At 43.5% G+C, this 23,368-nt stretch overlaps 1 protein-coding gene across 27 annotated transcripts in view; it reads left to right on the forward strand.

Moving 5' to 3' along the window:
* Window positions 1–23,368, forward strand: part of Plekha5 (pleckstrin homology domain containing A5) — a 167,307-nt gene that overhangs the window by 48,485 nt on the left and 95,454 nt on the right. Inside the window, exon 1 of one of the 27 annotated variants that reach the window (XM_041678992.1) lies at window positions 18,656–18,677. The exons of the other annotated variants lie outside the window; for them this stretch is intronic. Within the exon in view, the coding sequence (XP_041534926.1) occupies window positions 18,667–18,677 (11 nt within the window). The 5' untranslated portion in view covers window positions 18,656–18,666. Of the gene's footprint in view, window positions 1–18,655; window positions 18,678–23,368 lie in introns of those variants that run through there. 27 annotated transcript variants of the gene reach the window in all.

Genomic DNA, 23,368 nt, shown 5'->3' on the forward strand with positions numbered 1-23,368 from the left:
TTATTTAATTTTATTTTATGTGCAACTGGATCTTCAGACAGTTGTGAGCTGCCATGTGGGTGCTGGGAATTGAACCCGGGTCCTCTGGAAGAGCAGTCAGTACTCTTAACCACTGAGCCATCTCTCCAGCCCCATCAACAGTGTTCTTGACTCTGAAATTTTATTAGTGCTTTCAGAGGTGGTGAGCCTGTACTGGCTGCCGTGGGTGTACTTCTAGGTCTGAATTGTCAGGGTTAGTTAGTACTGAGATCATTTCCTATAGAGCACTTCATTCCTCTGTGGGTTTAACTTGTTTTTATTTTATCTTGTTATCATGTATTTATATTTATGGTTTATATGTAAGGTTATTATTATATGTATTTTTAGCAAGTAGGATCAATTTAAGGAAAAAAAAATCTTTTAACTGAGCAATGTGTTTTGGATTTTTCTCATATCAAAGCATCTGGTAATTTCCAGGTAATAACGTAAGCTTGGCAGATGCATGGTTTACTAGGAAAACCCTTCCTGGCTGAAGAGATTGACGAGGCACAAAAGAACCCAGCATGCCCAACGCCTGACTAAAGGAAAAGGAGAAGAGGTGGTCACGAGGCTCCTGCCTCTGTACAAATGAGAAAAGGGGAGGTTGGGTGGTCAGGTGACCACACACCGTAGTAACGGGGTGCAGACAGGAGTAACTCCAGCGTTGTGATCTCTGTGGCACTGAAAGATGGAAGTTTATACATCAGTCAGGCAGAGGATGTGTGCGATGATTGTGGGAAAGCTGGGTGGAGGCTGAGGAAGGCAGTGATCTGCTACTCTGCGCTCAGAAATGAGTCAGGAAAATAAATATGGGGACATTAATATAGTAATTCAGCTTAAGCCAGCAAATGGCCTGTTCTCCGCTCTTACTTAGACAAGTGGTAGGTCTGACATTTTATTGACATGAATAACTGCATTATGAAAAATGAGTAAAAGTTGGGAGAGCTGCCTGAAAAAGGCTAGCCAGAATTCTCCTTCCGTGAGTGGCTTCTGTGGTTGAATGTCCTTCTCTGTGCTTGGTCTCGTCCGAGAGGACTTGGCTGCTTGCATTGTCCTTTCCCAAGGCGTGAGCTCATTGCCTTATTGATAGTTGAGATCTGCTCACAACATGTCCGTTCCCCGCTTCCTCACTCCCCACGTCACCTCATATATTTTTTAAATTTATTATTCAGCAAAAAAGTTATTATTCAGATAAATCTCAATCTCATATCATTTTTTTCATAGACTTCATTAACTTTTCCTGTTGCTTTTGATGGCAGTCCAAACCATGGCCTTTCGTGTTTTCTCTCTGATTTTGAAATAATCTTAATAATCTTTGAAATACTCCTACTTATTACTAGAAGTTTTTTAGGAAATACTTAGCTCTTTACTGTTTACTGGGTAGAAATTTTATTTTCAGTTGTAAAAATAGGATTTGAAGTCACAAGAGCTTTTCCGCTCAAACTTTGCGAATAATTAAATCAGCTGTATGAAGTTTCCTCCCTTCCCCCTCCTCCCCTTTCTTCTCTTTTCTTCTGACTCCCACATAGCTTTTTTTATTAGCTGCTCGTTTATCAACGTTGCTGTAAAACACTGTGCCAGCCATTGCAGAAGAGAGACTGGGCTGTGCTCCTGCATCCGTAAGAGCCGAGGCAGCCGTGTGCCGTTCTGCATGCGTGGTGACCGTCTGCACATACACCTGCTGCAAAGTCAGAGTGCAGACATCAGTCCCATCAGCTCAGTGTGTCTAATTATTTCTGGCGTGTTGCAGAAGTGAAGATGACTCACAGCCAGAACTTTCCATGATGTCAGAATCACTACACGTCCCTATATGATCCCCTCTTTGTGTTTGCCTTGTGAGACCACCACTGAGTGTGTTTTATATGAGATCCTCCCCCCCCCCCCAAGAAATGTACCTAGATGGACAGGGGTGAGGTTAAGGAAGCAGCAGCTGCGGGAGCCATTGCCAAGGCTTCGACAGTGTTGGTGTGAGAACAGTGAGCGGTGAAGAGGGAGCCAGCAAGAGAAGCTAGACAGGAACATGAGGCGCGTCAGAGCGCGGAGGATGTGCTGGCTGTTTCCTAGGATACCAGGAGATGTGGGGCAAGAGTTGACATGGGTTTGGGTCAAACTCACCAATTTCTGCACAAGAAAGAACCAAAAGATTAGAAACCAGCCTATAAAATAGAAGAAAAAGAAACCCTCGTTTCAGCTGTTTAGCTGACAGCAGATTATTATCTAGAATATACCAAAATTTAAACACCAAAGGGAGAAATAACCCAGTGAGCAAGTTGGCAAACAAACCGAATAATTACATTAAAATAATGCTCAATATCTTAAGTCATGAAGGAATGCAAATCAAAACCACACATTCCTTCTCACCCTCGTCAGATGGCTATCATGAAGAAAGCAGATCTCAACAGCAAACAAAAACAAGTGTCGGGCTAGGATGTGGAGGGAGAGGAACTCTTACATACTGTTATTGGGAATGTAAATTAGCACAGTCATTATGTAAATGAGTGTTGATATTCCTTCAAAAGCTAGAAATAGAACTACCGTATGATTTAGCCATAGCACCCCCGGGAAGGAATCCAAGTCAGCAGACAGCGAAACTCCTGGGCATCCGTGCCTGTTCCTCTTCTATTGGAAATAGCCAAGGAATGGGGTCAGTGCCCATCCACAGAGCGGGAAGAGGAAACGGGCGTGTATAGCCAGAGCATAATTCAGATGCTGAGAAGAATGGAGTCGGGTCATTTGCAGGAAAATGGATGAGATGAGATTATCACATTAGTCTGCAGTGGGTAGTGCGTGTTTTCTTTCCTGTGAACCCTAAGGAGAAAGACAAGAAAAGGACTGGGGAGCAGTGATGATAGGAAGACAAGGTAATAGGTGAATGTGATCAAAATGGGTTATGTACACATGTGAAAATGTCACTGTAAGGTCCATCATTTTATCCAGTAAGTATGAATTCATTTGTAAAAAGTGGTATTTTATATCCGTGATTTTTAAATATCTTGGCCAACTTTCACTATCAGCATACGACTTACAAAAACTCCAATTTAACCATGTATTCTTATCTTTCACCCTGCACAAAAGTCAAGTTGGTCTTGACTTAGTAACTGAAGCTGATGGTCTCTGTAGAGAGGCCCAGGCCAGCCACAGGCACGTAGTGAGACCCTATGTGCAGTGAGAGCAAATACCAAGAAAACAAAGCTGAGAACGGCTAATGAGATGAATAGACAGTTCTCAAAAGAAAGAACACCAGTGGCCAGTAACTGTTTTTAGAAGTGGTTAAATATCCGTAGACATCAGGGACAATCTAAAACTACTCTGAGGTTGCACATCATCCAGTCAGAATGGCCATGGCATTGGCGCTGGTCAGGATGTGGGGGAGAGGAACCTTTATTCCCTGCATCCTAATACAGCCATTACAGGTGTCGGCATGGAGGGTTCTCCAACGTATTAGAATTATTCTACAGTATGAGCAGGCTGTACGTGTGCTGGACATGTGCCCAGAAGGCTGCCTCCCCTGTCGTAGAGATGCCTGCACATCCACGCAAATGGGTGGAGCCCGATAGACAGGCGTCGACACTTAACTGATAGTGAGTGAGAATGTGGAGCTTAGCAGAACGGAGCTTTATTCAGCTGTAGAGGAAAATGAAGTCTTAAAGTTGGCAGGGAAGTGCCTTTGCTTTGAATTTTATGGGAGCTTGTCATTTGTAAGGAAGTGCAGTTATTTCTGCCGATAACAGTGAAGTCAAAGATATGAAAATAATAAATTTCAGAAAGTGGTATTTCTGAGGAAAGAAAATGTTTAAGTTCCGTTTGGTTGGTAAAGTACAAAATAAATAGAAATTAAGTACTCAGAAACTCAGTGGAGTTAGTAATGGATATCAGAAGTGAGTAACATGATCTTCTGTGATGTGGGAAATGACTTATGCTGTGAATATGTTTTATTGCCATTGGTTAATAAAGAAGCTGCTTTCGGCCAGTGGCTTAACAGAATATAGCCAGGCTGGAAAAGATACAGAGAGAGAAGGCTGGTTCAGTGAGAAGCCATGTAGCTGCCACCAGAGCCTCCACAAAGTTGTCAAAGCTTTGCCGGTAGGCCACGACCTCGTGGTAATGCAGAGATTAATGGAGATGGGTTAGTTTAGGATATAAGAGCTAGTTAGAAATAAGCTTAAACTATTGGCCAAACAGTATTGCAAAGAAAATAGTTTCTGAGTGATTATTTCAGGTCTAAGTGACTGGGAACGACCGAACAGCCTCCTCCAACCCTGCTGGATCAGTCTGAAGCAGATTGGGGCTGGCACCGTGCTGTGTAACTGGTCCTCTAGATTGGGGACCAAATCTAGCCCATCTTTATAAGTAAAATCTTGTTGGATCATAGCCCTGCTCGTTTGATGTATTGTCTATGACTGTTCTCTCATCATAGTGAGAAAGCTGATGGTTCATAAGGCCCAAAATATTTGCTCTCCCTGTGGGATGAGCCTCTTGGCTTCTGTTTTAGATTTAAAAATACATAGCTTTTTTTTTTTAAGATTTGTTTTATGAGTATTTTACCTGTATGCATATACGTGTACCACATATGTGCCTGGTGTCCTTGGAGGTCAGAAAAGGGCATTGGGTCTCCTGCAACTGGAGTTGCAGATGCTTGCGAGCTGCCCGTGTGGGTGCTGGGAATCAAACCAGGCCCTCTGCAAGAATAGCAAGTGCTCTTAACCACCGAGACACCTCACTTCCAAGTTCCATGGTCTGTTTGGGGCCATGGATACCATGTATGAGTCAAGGGTAGAAGGTCATAAACTGGAAGCATAAGTGGTACTGTTCACGTCTTTGATTGCATTTTTAAGGAGAAAATCCTGATTAGAAAGTGCCAGAATATAGAGGTTTGTGAGAGTGCTCTTCATTAAACTGGACTTTGTGGGGTGTTTTGTTTATTTGTTTGTTAGTTTTGGTTTTTTGTTTGTTTGATTGTTTGTTTTCAAGACAGGGTTTCTCTATGTAACCGCTCTACTGTCCTGGAACTTGCTCTGCAGACCAGGCTGGCCTCAAACTCACATAGATCCACCTGCCTCTGCCTTCTGAGTGATGGGATTAGAGGTATGTGTCACCACACCTGGTAGACCTTGTTTTTTGCGGTAATTCATAACCATTGTTCAAGAAGCCAGCATTTGGAAAGTAAATATGAGCATTATGTAGAAGCAGTTTAAAGTTTTAGCCTTCATTTCCAAATTGGGGGTTAGCTCTGAATGTTATTACTCACTTGGAAATCTGCTCTCCTTTATGCAGTGTTTGCCTTGTTGTAACTGTGCAATCCAAGAATGAACCTCTCGGATGTGTTGTCCCTCCGCTCCACTCCAGAGTGATGCCTGGCTGTCCGATGTGCTGTAGACAGATGAACTGGGAAGTTTCTGGGAGGCACAGGGTTGTGAACAGGGCCACGAGGCTAAGCATCCGCACAGCTGCACTCTCAGCTGACGTCTCCTTGCAATGATTGGCTCGCTGCTCGCTGTCTTCCCTTTGGCTTTCTGTCAGGCTGACCTGGAACTCACAGTCCTGGTGCAGTGTCCTGAGAGCCGTAAATGTGCTTCTCCTTGTACAGTTATGTGACACAGGAGAAACCAAAGACAATAATTTATTCTGAACATAGTTTATTTATTTATTTTTTAAATATTTATTTATTTATTTATTATGTATACAATATTCTGTCTGTGTGTATGTCTGCAGGCCAGAAGAGGGCACCAGACCTCATTCCAGATGGTTGTGAGCCACCATGTGGTTGCCGGGAATTGAACTCAGGACCTTAGGAAGAGCAGGCAATGCTCTTAACCACTGAGCCATCTCTCCAGCCCCGAACATAGTTTATTTTAAGGTTGAGGAATATAAAGGGTATTTGCAGTGACTAGGCATGGCGATGCATTTCTGTAATCTTAGCGCTGGAGAATTGGAGGCAGGAGGATCAGAGTCTGAGGCCAGCCTAGGCTATATATCAGCCCTGTCTTAAACACAAAACAAAAATGTAAATGTTTTAGAGGAGAATTGATTTTATCTTAGCATTTTAATTTCAAAACATAAAAATAGATACCATATGTCGGGCATATACACTATCCTAGATACTTTTCAACCCTGAATTCACTTATTGTTTTTAACCCCATGAAATAAGGAATAGTGTTCTTCCCAACCAACCCTTCGAGAGTCTTTTGCAAGCTAGTCTAGAACTTGCGTGTGAAGCCTCTCCGAAGCCTCTCCTCCTATGCATCTTCAAACACATTGCTGACCTGGGTGCCTTTTCTTTCTTTCTCACCCCTTTCTTCCTGTGTCCTTCCTTTTGTGTTCACTGCCAACTGCGTCCTAACCTGATGACATCATTTGGCACAAACGTGGCACGGGATGTAGAGTGGAAGGAGACTTAATTACACATGACATGTCTGTCCTGCTGCCCATCTTGTCCCTGCAGATAGCTTGTGTCTCTCCTGTTCTCCGCGGTCGTTTGTCCTCCACAGTGGTGTCCACAGTTCAGCCTTGGTCTCTTCAGTGGCCACGTGGTTTACTTTCAAGCTGTTGTAGATCCTTCCCTTGACTTCTGCACGCTGCCTATCTTGGTTGCTGCTTACATGATTTTGCTTGATGACAGTCTGGTGTTTGTCTTGCCTACACTAACTGAGATGACTGAAATTGTATCCATCTAGTTTTAGATTAAAAGGGCATTAGTTTTTGTTCTTCCTATGACCTTTAGTGATACTTTATTGCATCTGGATTTCTTCAGTTTCGTTTCAGTAAAATTCATTCATGGAATCTTTTTAAATTTGTCATTTCCAAGGCCCTTCACATGCCATATGCTAGCCACTCACCCAAACATCTACACCTCCGTCCCTTCCGTGAGCTCGTGTGCACTGACATACATGTCTCATGCAGTCAGTTAGAAAAGAACTTTGCAAGCTTTGCAAACATCCTTAATCTCTCTCTCAGTTAGCAACCCTGTACCTCCTGTTGGTAGGCCCTGTACCCCCTGTTGGTAGGCCCAGTTGACATTTTGTCCTTCTAACAGTACCCCAGCTTTGCCTCTTCCTGTGTTTATCATACCTCCATCTGTGCCCCACCATCTCTCAGCTTTCACCACCCCTGCTGTTGACCTTTTCCGGTCCGTTCCCCACCTAGTGGCCGAGCAGCACATCTTCTCCTTAAAGTGTAAAAGTCCCGGCTGGATCGGGATCTTCCTGGTCTTAGCAGCCTTCCCATCACATCCCATCCCTTGCCTGGCCTAAGAATCTAGCAATGGTCGATTCCTGTATTTCAGACTTGGGCTTCTGACCACCGTCTCTCACCCCGCTGTACTTGGCTATGCACGCCTTCTTTCTTTAGAATGCCAAGCTTAGAGTCTAAATTTAGTCTGCCCAATCTGGACCTCACCCCTCATTTTTGTGCCATGAAGTCTGCTTAGCCGCTGCTCCTTGGGGCCTCCTCCCATCACCCCCTCGCAATCACCACAGCACATGGTACTCTCTGCCTCGCTCCTCTGTGGTGTTCTCTGGCCCCTCCCTGGGAGCGTGTGAGCTCCCCAAGGCAGGCACGAGAGTGTTTGCCACAGACACATTTGTAGGCTGAATGAGGAAAGGGAACAAATTCCTTTTAGAAGTAGATTTCTGTAATACTTAGGTAAAATCTCGTCATCCAGCGAACAGTATTCTCAGCAGAAGAGAACAAAAACACAACTTCTGCCTGGAGGGAGAGGTACTAAGTAGTTATTATAGTGTCTCTCAGCAGAAAGTAATAATAGCCCTGTCCCGACCCTGGCTTTTCTTTTCACTTACATAATGCAATATTTAAAAAATATTTTTTCTCTTATACCTTTATTCTGAAGCAAGATTGTCTTATATGTTTTTTTATTTTTCTAGTGAAGCATGAGGGCTTTTTTTCCTAGCATAAGTATTGTCTATAGCAACAGACAACTTAAATGCCAAAATAATGTATAATTAGGCCTATTCATTATCTTGCCACATGCTAAGTAGATGGTAAGGGTTTATTGCTACAGTAAAAGTCAATGGTACATTTAAGTTTATTTTATGAAAATGTATTTTAAAAATTACAATTATTTTTGTCAGTAGTAAATTTATCATGTAGAATTCATACCTGTGCCAAAGACCCCTGTAAGTTTCTGTGCCCCCCAAAAAAGATCTTATTGCTGCTCTTTCCCATATAACAGCCCACAGGGCCTATTTTCTTTTATATAAAATGTTTTAAAAATTTAGATTTTTTTCATTTTATTGTGTGTGTGTGTGTGTGTGTATGTTTTGCCTGCATATGTGTCTGTGTACCGTGTGCATGCTTGGTGGTATCTCAGATCAGAAGAAGGAATCAGATCCCCTGAAATTGAAGTTAGAGATGATTGTGAGCCACCGTGTGGGTGCTGGGAACTGAACCCAGGTCCTCTCTGCAAGAACAAGTGCTCTTGACCGCCGAGTCACCTTTTCGTCCCCCAAAGAAACATGTTTAGTTTATTATTTTGAAGTTCGTGTGTGTGTGTGTGTGTGTGTGCGCGCGCGCGCGCGCACGTGTGCACTGCCCACAGAGGGCAGGTGAGGGCTGTGATCCCTTGTAACTGGAGTTGTAGGCAGTTGTAAGCTCCCCCCTGGGAACCCTGGGGCACCAGTTTGGGTCCTGGCAGAGCAGTATACATTCTTCACCACTGAGCCGTCTCTAGCACCTCGATTTCCTGATCAGTAGTTGAAAAGATCTAAGTTTTGATGGTTATCAAAAATGAATATTTTAAAAAATCAGATTATTTTTCTTTTTTTCTACCTACTGCCTTCTGAAGCCCTGGGAAAGCAGTAAGGCACAAAGAGGAATCTTTGCCAGCAGTGTGCATGGTCTCAGTGCTTTGTGCCTGGTGAGCGCTGGGACTGCCGTTGGCTTGTCTCGGAATGAGGCGGTGACAGGGATGGCAGCGGCTGTTCCTAACTAGTGGTTTTGCCTCTCATTCTCAAGATCCTTTTTCTAGCTTGTGGTTTTGCTTCTCATTTTTAAGAATTACCACTGTCCCCTTCCCTAGTTGGTTAGAACTTCTTCAGACTTTTTTCATAAATACATTGTCATATATTTATGTGTGATCTTGAGGGCTCCCAAGTAGTGGCTCAGCAGTCAACTGAAATTACTTGAAATCTCATACATTTATACCCCACCCTCCTCTGAATGCTAAATGCCAGTGAAAGACATCAGTAAGCCTGCTAGCCGCAAAAACCATTGGAAGAAGTACACTTAAATGTCCAACCCCAGTGAAAACCACCAGTGAGCCTGCCTGCCACAGCAACCACCGGAAGTGCATTCGAGACTGGAGTTGTGTGGAGAGACTACTTCCTTCTGTCCTAAGGTCTGCTTACAGACGTCTCAGACTGTGTGCACAAGTTTGAAATGAAAATCGTTTTAGCCTTTTCTCATAGTCTTCCTGGAAATGGAGAACTTAAAGTCCCTGGTTCTGAGTACAGACCTGGGAGTTTGTCACTTTGCAGAACCAGTGTGGGAGATGGCACGTCTGAGCTGATGGTGGCGTGTGAATGATTCCCCACCAGGGCGTGTCCAAAGCTTTGGTCCCTGTCCTCAGAGCCCCTGGGAGGGATGGCAAGCGATAACCTCTTTAGCCTTTCTCTACCTTTCCAACCCAGTTCTGTCCGCATCTTGCCTTGTTTTTCTTATCTTTCCTTACTTATTAATAACTTCTGCTCTCCATAACCAAGGGGAAATTTTTAGTGAAGATGCCAGAGGAATTTGGTGAAGAAAGGATACCCCCCCCCCCCCGCGGATGTCCTAGTAACTGGAAAGCCATATGTAAATCAGAACAAAACTCCGTAGGTCTGTATAATAATGACATTACAAATGGGTTGTTGACCTAAATTAATAAGAACAAAAATGATAAAGCTTACGTTTATAATTCTGAGCCTGATACAGTTTTATTACATGCTAAAAGTCATTGAAGAAAAATTGATTTTGTACTTGATCAAAGTTTCAGACTTTTGCTTTGTGTAATTAGACCCTGGAGAGAGCACCACACAAGCCACTGACAGGAGTGTTGTCACAGCTCTGCCAAAGAACTGATCCCAGCTGTAAGAGTGCTCAGAAATCGTCAGACAACGTTTAAGTAGACAAAGATGTCAAACATATTCCACACAGAAAGAACTTACACACATAGCTAGTAAACACTTGAAACATGTTTACGGTCTTCAGACATCAGGGAATTGCAAAGGAACGGCCCCAAGCCCACGGTCCAGGCTGTCAGTGCTGTGGGTAACCTGGAACACTCACGCGGTTATATAGCCAGGGGAGCTCTTACATTGGCGGCAGAAACGTGCAGCAATGGAACCGCTTGGACAGAAGTTGGCGGTTTCTTTAAGAATTACTTAGAAACTTGATTGAGTGATGCCTCTCCCATCCATTTACTCAGGACTGGACTACATCTGCACAAAGATTTGTGCTAAGATGCTGATAGTGTCGTTAGTCCTCCAAGCCTCAGAGTGGACACGGACGCCATCTTCTGCCCCATGCCATAGAGGGGTAACAAAGAGGCAGCATCCATGCAACAGAATAGTACCCAGGAATCAAAAGGAAGTACTGGCTGGTAGTATACTATGAAGAAACATTAAGACCATTATATTAACTAAAAGGAGATATCCATATATGTACTGCATACCATACGATTCTGTTGGAGATTTCCCATGAAATCAAAGTGTAGGGACAGAGCACAGATCAGTGGGTGTCAGGACTGGGTGTGGAAGGAGGGGCGACTATATTGGAGCTCTGAGGAAATAGACTGTGTTGATGGATATGCTGTTAAACCTGATAGTGTAAGTAGATCGTATGGGATGAAAGTTACACCTCGTCAAACTAAACAGAGACTGAGTTTGTTGTGTGCATAGCTTCTTGTTTACCACAGGTCCTCCCTTCACTGTTACTGACTTTTCTCCCCTGCCTTTCTGTATCACCTGACCTGTTGAACCCCTTGTAACAGCTCTGTATGAGCTTTCCGCCTTTGAAGCCTTCTTTAGAACACACATTTGGAGTTTGAGCCTGGTCTAAGATCCAGTTCCTCTCACACTGTGTGGCCCTGGATAGCCTCTGCATCCATGAGGCATGTAGAATAGTGAGTGAGAAGGCCTGGTGTGTGGGGGTGACAGAAACCTTAAATAAAACTATATATTTGAATCATTCAATAAATGCTTATTGCCTTTTTAAAGGGGGCATTAACAACAGAGCAACAATCCAGTGGGGAAAATGTCCCGGGGTTTTAGAATGCAACAGCTATACTCAAAGTGTGACATGTACCACAGCTCCTCTGCCTTCTGCCTGTGTAGCCCTGTGTGGCGTCAGTGAGTCATCAAGGCTCCACGTTTTTAACAGAACTGTCATTGGCACATGAGGTTGTTTACAAGTGTGAATGTTCATCTTCATAAAGGTTGAACACCGTGTCTGGCTGATACAAACACTCAGTGGGTAAGTGCCTCTCATCATGAAGTCCTTGGCCAGAGCTTAGGAGGCCTCAGCCCTCCCTGAGATGATTTAAACCGTAACTATACCTTCTTACCAAGGAATCCTTTTTTCTTTTCCAGCCCCCACTCTTCTGTCCATTCTGTCCCCAGCAGTGTCCACTTCTGAAGGAAGCCCCTCCCTTGAGTTTCTCAGTCTCACTCCCAGTGGGTAGCTGTGTTGCACTGATCTTCCTTCTGAGGGGCTTTGTCTAGCTTTTACTTTTTTGTACCCTTGAATGACTGATTTGATTTTTTTTTAGCCCCACATAAGTGTCTCCTGCCTATTATTAGATATCAGGTGGTAGTCAAGGTTCTAAACTCACTCACTGAACTCAGTCTCTCTTAAATGCCTGTCTTTACCACCTGAATTCTGCCTGAGTAGGCTTACCACACCCAACCACCCCAGCCAAGACCTTTGCTATAATTCAGGTTAGTGGTTAATCACATGGTATAATCAAACTTATAGTCACATTAGGTATGTTTTCAAGGCCAAACAAAGATATATTTTAGATAGACAGGTCATCTTCAAACACTTTAGAGATCTACAGAATATGGCATTTAAGATGTTTTAATAAAAAAGGCTCTTCTTTTACAACAATGAGACATGTCTATTCCTGGCAGCACCAATCTACTTCAGAGAAGATATTGGGCATTGAAGAAACTTCACATGGAGTTTACTTTCTTTGCAGCAAAAGTAAGCCACTGGGCTAGAAAATGCCCCTACCTTGACTGGTGACACTCTGCTGTCCTAATTAGACAAGCAGGGCACAAAAGGAAGTGACTGCCAAACATTGTCCAGACAAGAAGGGACAGCCCTTCAGAATATCCTGCTTCACAGAAAAGTGTATCCAATATGCTAGGCGTATAGACCAAAGCTAGATGCCCCAGTGTTGTAGAGGACTTTGGGTCCAGGCAGCCAGCAGTTTCTGTCATTTCTCACATTTTTTTGGAAGTCACTTGCTTACACTTTTTCATTACTCAGTTAATGTTATTGCTTTCCTGGGTCTCTGAGGGAGTTGAAGACTAGATAGTTATAGTTACAGTTTTCCTTGTTCACCTGATGCGGAAAGCAAGTTATGATAGAAAGTAAATTAGGTCAAGACTTTGAACTCACCAAGATAAGGTAGATATGGAGTGTTTTTTCTGAATTTGTCAAATGCAAATGGACTAGACATTGTTGATGTAGTTATTGCCTGTATATGTTGTATATAGTCATTGTACTTTCTGTATATGGTTTTCTTATATTAGTTATAGCTTTTTATTTTAGACAAAAAGGGGAAATGTAGTGATATTTCAGTGTATTTTAATAAATAAAACTTGCCTGAAGTTCAGAGAGTAAAACAGACCTTACAGACCAGACAGTGGTGGCACACACCTTTAATCCCAGTAACCACACTAGTTTGCCAAAGAAACTGGGCAGTAGTGGTGCACGCCTTTAATCCCAGTCCTAGAGAGGAATATAAGACGAGAGGAGACAACTCTCACACACAGTCTCATCCTGAGATTCCTGGAGGCAGGTTCGCCATTATGGACTGAGATAGAGGCAAGAGACAGTGGCTGACTGTTTTTCCTCTCTGACCTTCAGGTTGAACCCCAGTTTCTGTCTCCGGGTTTTTATTAATCGTGCTACAACATGTTCCATGGTTGAGCACCCTATCCTTTTGACTGCATGTGCGATCAAAAGATAGATGTGCTGTTTTTCTCTTGGTTTTCCTTATGGCACCGCTTTGCTTGTAAACCACATTGTGCTCATCTGTGCCACAGCCACCAGTCTTTCTCCTTTCCACCCTCTCTGAAAGTCACCACCAGTGTTATACTTAAAAACATGAGTGAAGTGTCGTTCCTGGTTAAAACAGCAAGTGCTTCTGAGGTGCAGGCAGGGGTCATTTGCTTCCTTAAGGAAGCACAGGATTGCTGTAGATCCTGCCCTGGCCTCTTGCATTGCTCCTGTCCCACTCCTGCCCCACGCCCCAAAGAGCCAACACATGCATGCACAGTGCCCACATGTCCCTTTGTTTTCTCCCATCGATTTGCTTGGCTTTTTTTGTATCTGAATATCTTAATTTTCCGTCAGGCTTACTGCAGGGATCCATGAGATGTGGCCTGCCCCGTTAAACTCTTTTTTTCCCCCGCAGAACTTCCTTCCCAGCTTTGCCGTATTGGATCCCAGCTGTTTATTTCTCTCTCTCTCCATCTGTGAACTAGCACACTGCCAGTGCAGTGACTGTTAACCAGAGAAACTAGGCGGCTTAACTGGAGTCTGTGGTCAGCTGGGTAGGGTCTGTGCCCCTGAGGGCCTGAGGCCTAAAGGCGACAAGGCTCTGAGGTCATCCAGAGTTCACCGAAGCTTGTGGTGGCTGAAAGGCATGAGCTGTTTTGAAAAGCCATAGCTGGGATAAGAGTTTTTCTTTAGCAGGAAGCAACCATGGGTGAACTAGAGCTTCTTCAAGGTATTGTGAGGTTTTCATATTCGCATGATGGTGGTACACTTAGTTATCTGGCTGGTAGCCCTTCACTCAAGACAGAAAAGGCTCTAGGGAGGGTCTAACGGCTGTCAGTCAGATCAAACTGCTGTAGGTCTTATCTTATTGGAAGGAAAAATTAGCATTATTGGTGATTTAACAGTCCTTCACAGTGTTCAGACAGTGCTTAACTCTTGAGGATTCCCTGGGAAGATGGGCTTTTCTGTCCTCTCTAGAACCTCCAAATTTAAGAAGTTTCTCCACAGCGTATGGCCGCACACAGAAAGACGGTAAAAGACTTCCGAAATGAGTGCGAGAGCATGAGAGCATGTGTGTGTTTTCTAATGTTCCTCGGCTATCCCAGATGGCTCGGCTGTACTCCTTTGGTAAACAGAATAACAACAAATTGTAGTATGAGACTCCCTCGATAGAACACGCAGCTCCAACTGTGAGCCCCAACATACTGTGGAGGGAGTAATGTCTCAGTGAGAGCCATGCCTGGGAGGAGGGGAGGAAGGATGTGAGATCTGCGTCTTCTGTTCAGTTTGACTACGAGCCTAATGCTGCTCTAAAAATACAATGGATTGCAGGCAGAACTCATGACGACTGGATATAGGGGTGCAAGCCTGTCATCTAACCCATAGAAATGTACAGGAGGCTTGCCTGGGTGGTATAGAAAGACCCTGTCTCAAAAGAACAGCAAAAAGTTGAGGTGTTATTCCCACCCTTGGTTAAGTGTCAAATAAAATATATATATATATATTTAAGTCTTGAGAGAAAGTTATTGTCAGAGAAATAGATGATATCTATTCTTTAAGCATCCATTCTTATTAGGGAATGTTTGTTTCCGATTTTGCTGGTAGAAATGGTGAACTAGTCTTAAAGATAAATTATGCAACATAGAGATTAGTAAAACAATAACAAAAGCATGGCAGTATGTACCTGTAATCCCACTATCAAAAGACTGAGCAGGCAGTCACAATGTCACAGCCTACTGGGCTACGTGGTGTAACCGTATTTCAAACAAAAACAGAAAAAGACCTCTAATTACTGTGAACGGTTAAGTTAAATGTATAAGAGAGGGACAAGTCATGCTGAAGGGAGTTAGTGTGGAGATGTTTAAAGGGGGAAATGAAAGAGAACAGGCTGGACACATGTGGAATGAGTTGCCTCTTTTTCACTTATCCTCTTTTGTGTGTGTGTGTGTGTGTGTGTCTGTGTGTGTGTGCGTGTGCGTGTGTGGTGTGTGTATGTGTGTGTATGGTGTGCGTGTAATTCTTTTTGCCCAGCCTCGTTCACTGCATTGCTCGGCATGTAGGATACTTGCTGTCTGCTTCCAGGGTCCTCCTCAGGATAATGAGCTTGTTTCCTCTCCCATCTTTGTTCATGCAACCAGCGTCCTTGCATAGGTTCCTGGGCCTCTGTCCAGTCGCAGCCTCACTCCTGGCTGTGTCCTTCGCCTTTCTCTCCACATCTTTAGCATTCATCCAGGCGGTTCCAATCCTTATCCTCAGAAAAGCGCAAGTCATCTCCCTCAGCAGAAGGCATTCTGCTTTTCCTCCAGACTTTGTCAGTTGCGTGACTCTTGGTACCCGCTTTTACCCTTCGTTCTGTTTCCTTCCTGGGATTTTTCTTCAAAGATAGAATGTTGTGTAGCTACCTCAGATCTAAAGCTCCAAAGCTCTTTGCCAGTGATGATGCTGAAGAGAAGGTTTTGTTGGTGGTTTGCTTTGAAATTAGCAGTTTCCTTGGGAAAGGGCTGAAATTAAATGTGGTTCCCCCGACTTTTCTCTGTCTGAGGATTCAGCCTTGCAGAAGCTAGCAAGCCCTCTATCCAAGTTACATATTTAGTCCTTGATTGTAAAACATTATATTAGATTATGTATATGTGTCTATGTCCGTGTTGATACTGCATTTGAGGGTGGGTGCCCACAGAGACCTGTACAGGTGCTGGGAACCAAGCTTCCAAGACTGGCTCAGTCTCACAATCTTCCTGCCTCTGCCTTCTTAGTTCTGGAATTACAGGGTAGTATTTCATTTTTTGTGACCAAGAAAAAAAGCTCTCATTAGCATATATGCCCATTTAATGCTAGAATTAGCTTTGCTGCATCGGAGGGAGGTGTGCTGCCTTCATCTGTGCATGCTGCGTGAACAGACACTTCCTACAAACACTTCTTCCTTCTGCTTGTCTGCCCAGGAGAAGTGAGAAGTGGCTATGGAGGGTTGTGTGCTTGGGTTTTGTTGGACTGTGTGCCAGGTCTCTTCATGAGGATCGAAAGGCGATAAATCTCCATCACCCCAAAGTTCATGGCTGCTGCTACAGCTTACCCAGAAAACCAAGGCAAATTATTTATGTTCTGATATAAACGTTTATTAATTTATGTATAAATTCATGGTTTCTTGCCATTTTTGTAAAACTTGTTCTTTAAAATAAGCAATTTTACCTCAGGCAATGGCACACATCTTTAATCTCAGTCCTGAGGGGGCAGAACTCTTTGCATTCCAGGTTGTTGAGGAGACACACAGACACACACACACAAGATTCAAGATTCTGTTCTCTACACTTAGCAATATTTGGGTCATACCTGCTGTTGGGTAACATCATCTATAATGTATTACATAATCTGTAGGTTGGAAAAAATCAACTTTAATTTGAGGGTAGCAAACATTGGCGCAAATATATAGCAGCTTTTCAGTCCACTGCTGTTTACAGAGGAGAAATTAAACACTTTTATTGAGAAAACTAAAGAAGCAGCCAAGCTGCATGCGCGCAGGATTGACCACAAAGCAGGAGCAGCAGTGAGGCCAGGCAGCAGCACCCAGTTCACAGATGACGGTGCATGGGGATAGATAGGCAGGACGAGAGGCAGGGTTCTAGTCCATAGGTTCTAGTTTCCTTGTTTTATCGGTGCCTATATTTACATTTGGGGTTCACGTCTTAGATGTCTTAAAATCGCAGTTTATTCCGGCCTGTTGGCATATTTGTGTTGACAGTTGAGTATTGACACCTGGGGCTGGAGATGGGCCCAGCCAATAAGCATTTCTGCACTTGCAGAGGACCCAGTTCAGCACACAGCTGCCTGTCGTGTCCGCTCCAGGGTGGTCTAAGCCTTTCTTCTTTGCCACCAGGACTCACATGCACAACACCCACAGAGACACATATTTAAGAAGAGCATAACTCTTTAGCAAGTATTGAAACGTAAGGGTGTGTCTAATAAAAATATAGAAGTTGCTCTAATTTGTCCCATCAAGTTAAATGATGCACCAAACCTCAGAGTTACAGGCCAGCCAGCTAACATTTGGCAGCTATGCGCAGGGATTGCATCTGATATCTTTGAGTGTGCAGCTCTCTTGAGTTTGTTTGGAAGTAGGTCATGGCATGCTGAGATACCAAGTCATTTAAGTAAGATACCGAGCATGCTCACAGGAAGGAGCTGCTCGGGGAGATTGCGGTGTGCTTCAGCTTCTGGTGGAAAGAGCAGGAGGAAGAGCCGGGTGCCGTTGGTCTGCAGAAAGCAGAAGCCCGGGGCGGAGAGCAGAACACAGCTTCGTTAGCAGGACACTGGCTGGTGAGTGAGCACTTTTCCTCTGTCTGTCGCTGTAGGCTGTGCCTTGCCCACAGCCTAGGTTCTGTGTTCTGTGCTGTGCTGACCTAGCTAGTGTGTGGCTGGTGCCTTAGCTGAGGTCTAGAGGAAATTGTCTGCCTTTGTAGGCATGGCAGTGGCGATCTGAGGTGGAGCGCTCACCCACAGCTGTGACAGTTCTTCCCCGTGCTCAGTAGTGCTGGCAGAGCTGTGTGCCAGGAGACGAGGAGCGTTCTTGCATTTCACACATTTGTCTTTCACTGTTGGTGCTTTATACTGAAATCATGATTTTTGCTGCATTTCTCTACTGAATTGCTAAAGTAATAGGTAAGACCTGTTAGTGTTAAGATCAGTTATTTAATGGAAACAAGAGGGTTTACAGTTATGTGTATTAACTAGGTGGCTCAGACATAGAAGTTTACTTTGCAATACAGCTGGTTATTTAAAATCACTTAAAGTAAATGAAAACAGCAGCAGCACATTGTAGAATGTGCTGGACTCCCATATCCGTGCTTGAAATCAGTTCTGTTTTTGGCTTTGCGTCTACTATGGAAGTGTTTGGATTAGTATCTTGCTGTTTTTAGTTCTTTAAACTCACTATGGTACTTGCTACTTAAGTCGTTTCTAATTTTTTTTTAATCCAAAATGTTTGTTTTAGAACTTAAAAGAGGGATGTGTCATATGCTTCTACGGGTTTCACTCTTGAGACAGCAGAAGTCTTTATAATCTTGTTCGGCTGTTTTTTTTAATGAACACTGCTTTACCGTCTGGAATGGATACAGTTGATGACCAAGTCTTCAGGGTATTCTGAAGGCTAAAATTCCACCTCTGAGCTTGGGGTGAGTGCTGCAGCTTTGGGAGATTTTGAGAGAAAGCATAAATTACCATATGTCTCACCTTAGGGAAAACCGTGTTGTACATCCGAATACCAGGTCGGGAATTTGAGGCTGAGAAGAAGGCACTTTGAAGAGCCCTAGAGAGAATGTTGGGGAGAATGCCGAACGCTTAGTGCTGCCACGTGCCGAGCAGTTCCATGATGCTTTCCTAAAATACCTCTGTTTTGTGAACTGCCTCCACTGTGCCATTTTCCAGGATTGGCACATGGGAAGGAGGTGGGTGTACATTTCAGCTTGGAAGTTCGTAACGAGGGGGTTAGACGTTAGACATGGGAATGGATGGGCGCTCAGGAAATCTGTCCTGTTTCTCAGCGCTGACTCCCCCTCGTGACCTTGGGCATCACAAGTATCATTTGTCTGCACTTTATTTTTAGTGGAAGACTTGGCTGTGCAAATAGCAAGTTCTTTAAGGTATCTAAAGTATTGATTGCCCGGACTGTGTGCGGAACCACAACACATGGCTGCTGTGAAACTCTAACCAACTCCACTTTCATGTATTTTGGTGACTTTTTTCTCTAAGTATTTTTAAAAAATGTGTAAACCCTGTTGATTTGTATATGTAAACCTTTAGAGCGTTTAATCACCATAGAGCATTGTATTACTTAGCATTATTATAGAGCATTCTGGCTCTTCGGTAGAAGAGAGATTTACTTTTTTTTTTTTTAAGCACATAGGAACAATGGGAAAGATGCAAGAACGGGAATATAGAAGGAAATTTGCTGATTACAAAGACTGCTGGTTCTAAGGGGCAGCATAGCTCTGTACTCAGGGATGCTCACGGAAGCTCGTGAGACTCACCAGCCTGGAGGCCCCGGAGTGGTGCTGGGTGGTGATGGGCCCCGGGGTCAGGTCAGTTTGCAAAAAGAAAGCAATCAAGGCTTTTTATACAGAACATAGCCTTTCCCATCCTGCTCAGGAGCTTAGTTTCTCCTAGAATAACTTTCTTTCTAAGCCATTAAACAATTGGCAGGTGTTCTGATAATGCAAACAGGAACTCTACTCAGTCTGGAGGTGTGAGGCCGCCTGACAGGGGAAGAGTTCCGAGGTGAAACCTTAGCCGACAGGGCCAGTCACTCTCTCTAAAACTGCTTTCTTCAAAGATGTGCACTGCCCAACCAGGGTGTGTGCACAATCACATGCTGCTCTGGAAGCCAGTGTTTATAATTCTTGCAATCACATGCTGCTCTGGAAGCCAGTGTTTATAATTCATTGCTCTTGGCCCTCCTCGTCAGGTGTAGTGAGCATGCCTGGAAACCAGTGCTCAGGAGGCAGAGTCACTGCAGGCCAGACCTGGCTCTTGAGGAAGAAAAGATCAGTTCTCATAGATTATTCCTGTGAAAAACAAGTTTTTGGAGGATAGCATTTGTAGAAGAAAGTAAGTAGCCTTTGTGATCTGGTAGACCTGGCCCTGATCCATGTCCTGCCATCCCTAATTTCATGTGCATGTCTTTAGTTCACTGCTCTCCTTTTTTCGCCGACCATGAACAGAAATGTGAATAATTTTTTAGTATGTGAAAATCAAATTTTATATTATACATTGTTACTAGTAACAAAAGGGTTGATTAAATGTCTTGTTAATTACCTTTCCAAACAATTATGTAATTAAAAATATTATTCAAGAAAAACGTTCTTACAAAACCATACTAATTTATTTATTTGTGTATTTAATATATGTGAGTGCTCTATCTGCATATACACCTTTATACCAGAAGAGGGCATTAGGTCCCATTAAAGATGGCTATGAACACCTTGTGGTTGCTGAGAATTGAACTCAGGAACTCTGGAAGAGCAGTCCATGCTCTTCTTTTTATTTTAAAGTCAGTTCTCAACTTTTTATTTTAACTCAGATGTTTTTGTATTACTATAAAAAACATGTTAGCTAAGATTATATTTAAGTGAACCAAGCAGACCTATGCGTGGTTGGCATTTGCTACATGTGGATTTGTTTGGTTTTATGTTGTTTGGAGCAAAGTTAGAAGCCAGTTCTCTGCATGTGTTGGAAAAACACTCTACCACTGATGTATATTGAATTAAATTTTTTGCTTTGTTTTTAATCCAGGTCAACAAGTAACATCATTTAAAAGCTTATACTTTTTCTCTTTTTGTGAAGATTGTTGTCCTTTTAAAACAGCAAATGTGGTACACACCTGTTTGTTTGTTCCTGGCTGCTCAGCCCCGAAATAATCACACAGAAACTATATTATATTATTTCTAATACTGTTTGGCCAATAACTTAAGCGTATTTCTAGCTATCTCTTACACCTAAAATTAACCCATCTCCATTAATCTGTGTATCACCATGAGGCTGTGGCTTACCTGGTAAACATGGCTTCTCCTTGACTCCGCCTCCTTTCTTCCAGCATTCAGTTTAGTTTTCCCCACCTAGGTCTACTCTACCCTATCACAGGCCCAAAACAGCTTCTTTATTAACCAATGGTATTTACAGCATACAGAGGGGAATCACACATCACACACCTTTAATTCCAGCACTCAGAGAGGCAGGGGCAAGTAGATCTCTGAATTTGAGGCCAGCCTAGTCTACGACAAGTCCCAGGACAGCCAGAGATATATATACAAAGAAACCCTGTCTCGAAAAAACAAAAACAAAAAGAGAAAAAACAGCAACGAAAGTTTTAAGACTCAAACTGGGATTAAATTAGATACTCTTATGTAATTTAGTTCTTTGTAATGATTGGTACACAGTAAACTCAGGTCTGTGAATGAGGCTCCCAGTATAACTCTTAAGCAGCAAGGTTGTTCAGCTGTCAGGTTGGCAAAGAATATGTCAGATAGTTTCTTCATACCCATATCCTGTACTGTGTCTTCTCTCTGGTCTATTTCTTCCAACAACTGCTTTTTGGTAAAGTTAAGGTAGTTCAGCTGACTCATTATATTTTAATGAGCTCTCAGAGGTGTAAATGACTTAAGATTAGCTGTCTTAGTGTTCTATTGCTGTGACAAGACACCATGACCAATGCAAACCTTATACTAGAAACCATTTAATTGGGGCTGGCTTACAGTTTCAGAGGTTTAGTCATTATTGTCATGCCAGGAAGCATATTGGTATGCGAGCAGACATGGTGCTGGAAAAGGCTTCATCCTCAGGCAACATGAAGGGGGAGACACCTGGCTTGGCTTGAGCTTTTGAAACCTCAAAGCCCGTCCCCAGTGACACATTTCCTCCAGCAAGGCCTCATATATTAATCCCTCCCAATAGTATCACTTCCTGATGACTGTCTTCCAAGATGTGAGCCAATAAGGGCCATTCTCATTCAAACCACCACCGTAGGATCATCAGAAGTGTGTGGTTCCTGAAGCTAACCTACAACAGATGGCTCCTTGCCACACCGAAAATGCATATGCAGCTTAACCTCAGTCTGGCGTGGTGCTTGTCAGCTTCTTTGGATTGCAGCTCGTTAGTGGTTTTCATCTGGACTCTTTTTGCATTATAGCTCTTTCATCATTTCTTTTTTTAAGGTCATTTTGGTGTTCTGCATATTTATAGCTCTTTACTTTTCTCATATGAATCCCTTAGTAAGCGGAAATCTATGGTTGTATGGGGTTCAAGTGTGTTCCCCACTCATGTGCTAGGTAAAATGTAGTCCACAGTGGAGGGGTGTTGAGGGTGAAGCTTTTAAAGGGGAGATGTAATGAATGTTTGATTAGACCATCCCTTTGCTGTTTGGTCATGTGATCTCCTCTGCATGTGTTGTAATACAAGCGGTGGGGCTGCGTCCCCAGCACCCGGCCGCCCGCATGGCTAGCTTATGCCCCGAAATAATTACACGGAAACTGTATTCTTTTAAACACCGCTTGGCCCATTATATCTAGCCTTTTCTCTGCTAACTCTCGCACCTGGACTAGCCCATTTCTTATAATCTGTGTAGCCCACGAGCTGGCTTACCAGGAATGATCTTAACCTGCGTCTGCCTGGAGTGGGAGAATCATGGCGACTCCTTGACTCAGCTTCTTTCTCCCAGCATTCTATTCTGTTTACTCCACCCACCTATGTTTTAACCTATTAGGGCCAAGCAGTTTCTTTATTGCTTAACCAATGAAATCAACAGATAGAAAGATGACCCTCCTCCATCATGCATGTGCTCCCATGATTGTAGTCTCATCTGCCAGGAGGTCTTATCAGTGACCTAAGTGGTGGGGTGCTTTGGACTTTCCGCTTCTAAAACACTAAACCAAACAATTCTCTTTTCCTTATGTATTACCGACCTTTGGTGTTTGTCACAGAAATAGAATACAGAATGTTCTCTGCATGTGTGAGTTTGTGTCTGCATAATCCCTTTCCAGAGTCTCAGTTGTGTGTAAGCTGTCTCCTGAGGAGTTCTCACCCTGAAAAACAGGCAAGGACTAGGGCTGGCAAGACGGCCAGTGGGTACGGAGCCTGATGTACAAGTCTGGCCTCGAGTTTGATCCTTGCAGTCCACAGAGAGGTAGAAGGGGAGAAAGGACCCAGAAAGTGGCCCTCTAACTCCGCAGTGCTCATGGCCGCATTTGAGCACTATAATCAATAGTAATAAAATAGTAAGAGAAAAAAAAGAGTAAGGTCTACCCAAAAATGGAGGCAGCACTAGTGACAGTGACCATCTTTGGTTTTTGAGACTATCTCAAGTTACCCAGTCTGCGCAGCCCAAGGTGACCTCAAGCGCCAGCGCTTCTTGCCTCCAGTAATTCTGGGTCTATAGGCATTCAGAACCTCTTCTTGCCAGACCAAAGTCCGATTTTCCTGGCTCTCTTCTGTTAGTCTCCGAGGTTGGAGTGTTTGCAGTGACTTTCGTTTAACCAGCTCTTCCTTCCACATCTGCCGCGAGTTCTCATCAGAGTCTGTCTTTCAGGACGATGTGATGGCACCTGGGAAAATGACTCAGAGGTTAAGAGCCCTGGCTACTCTTGCA

The sequence above is a fragment of the Microtus oregoni genome, unplaced genomic scaffold, assembly GCF_018167655.1.
Source record: "Microtus oregoni isolate MIOR12 unplaced genomic scaffold, Mior012 000002F_ref0000024, whole genome shotgun sequence".
Lineage (NCBI taxonomy): Eukaryota > Metazoa > Chordata > Mammalia > Rodentia > Cricetidae > Microtus > Microtus oregoni.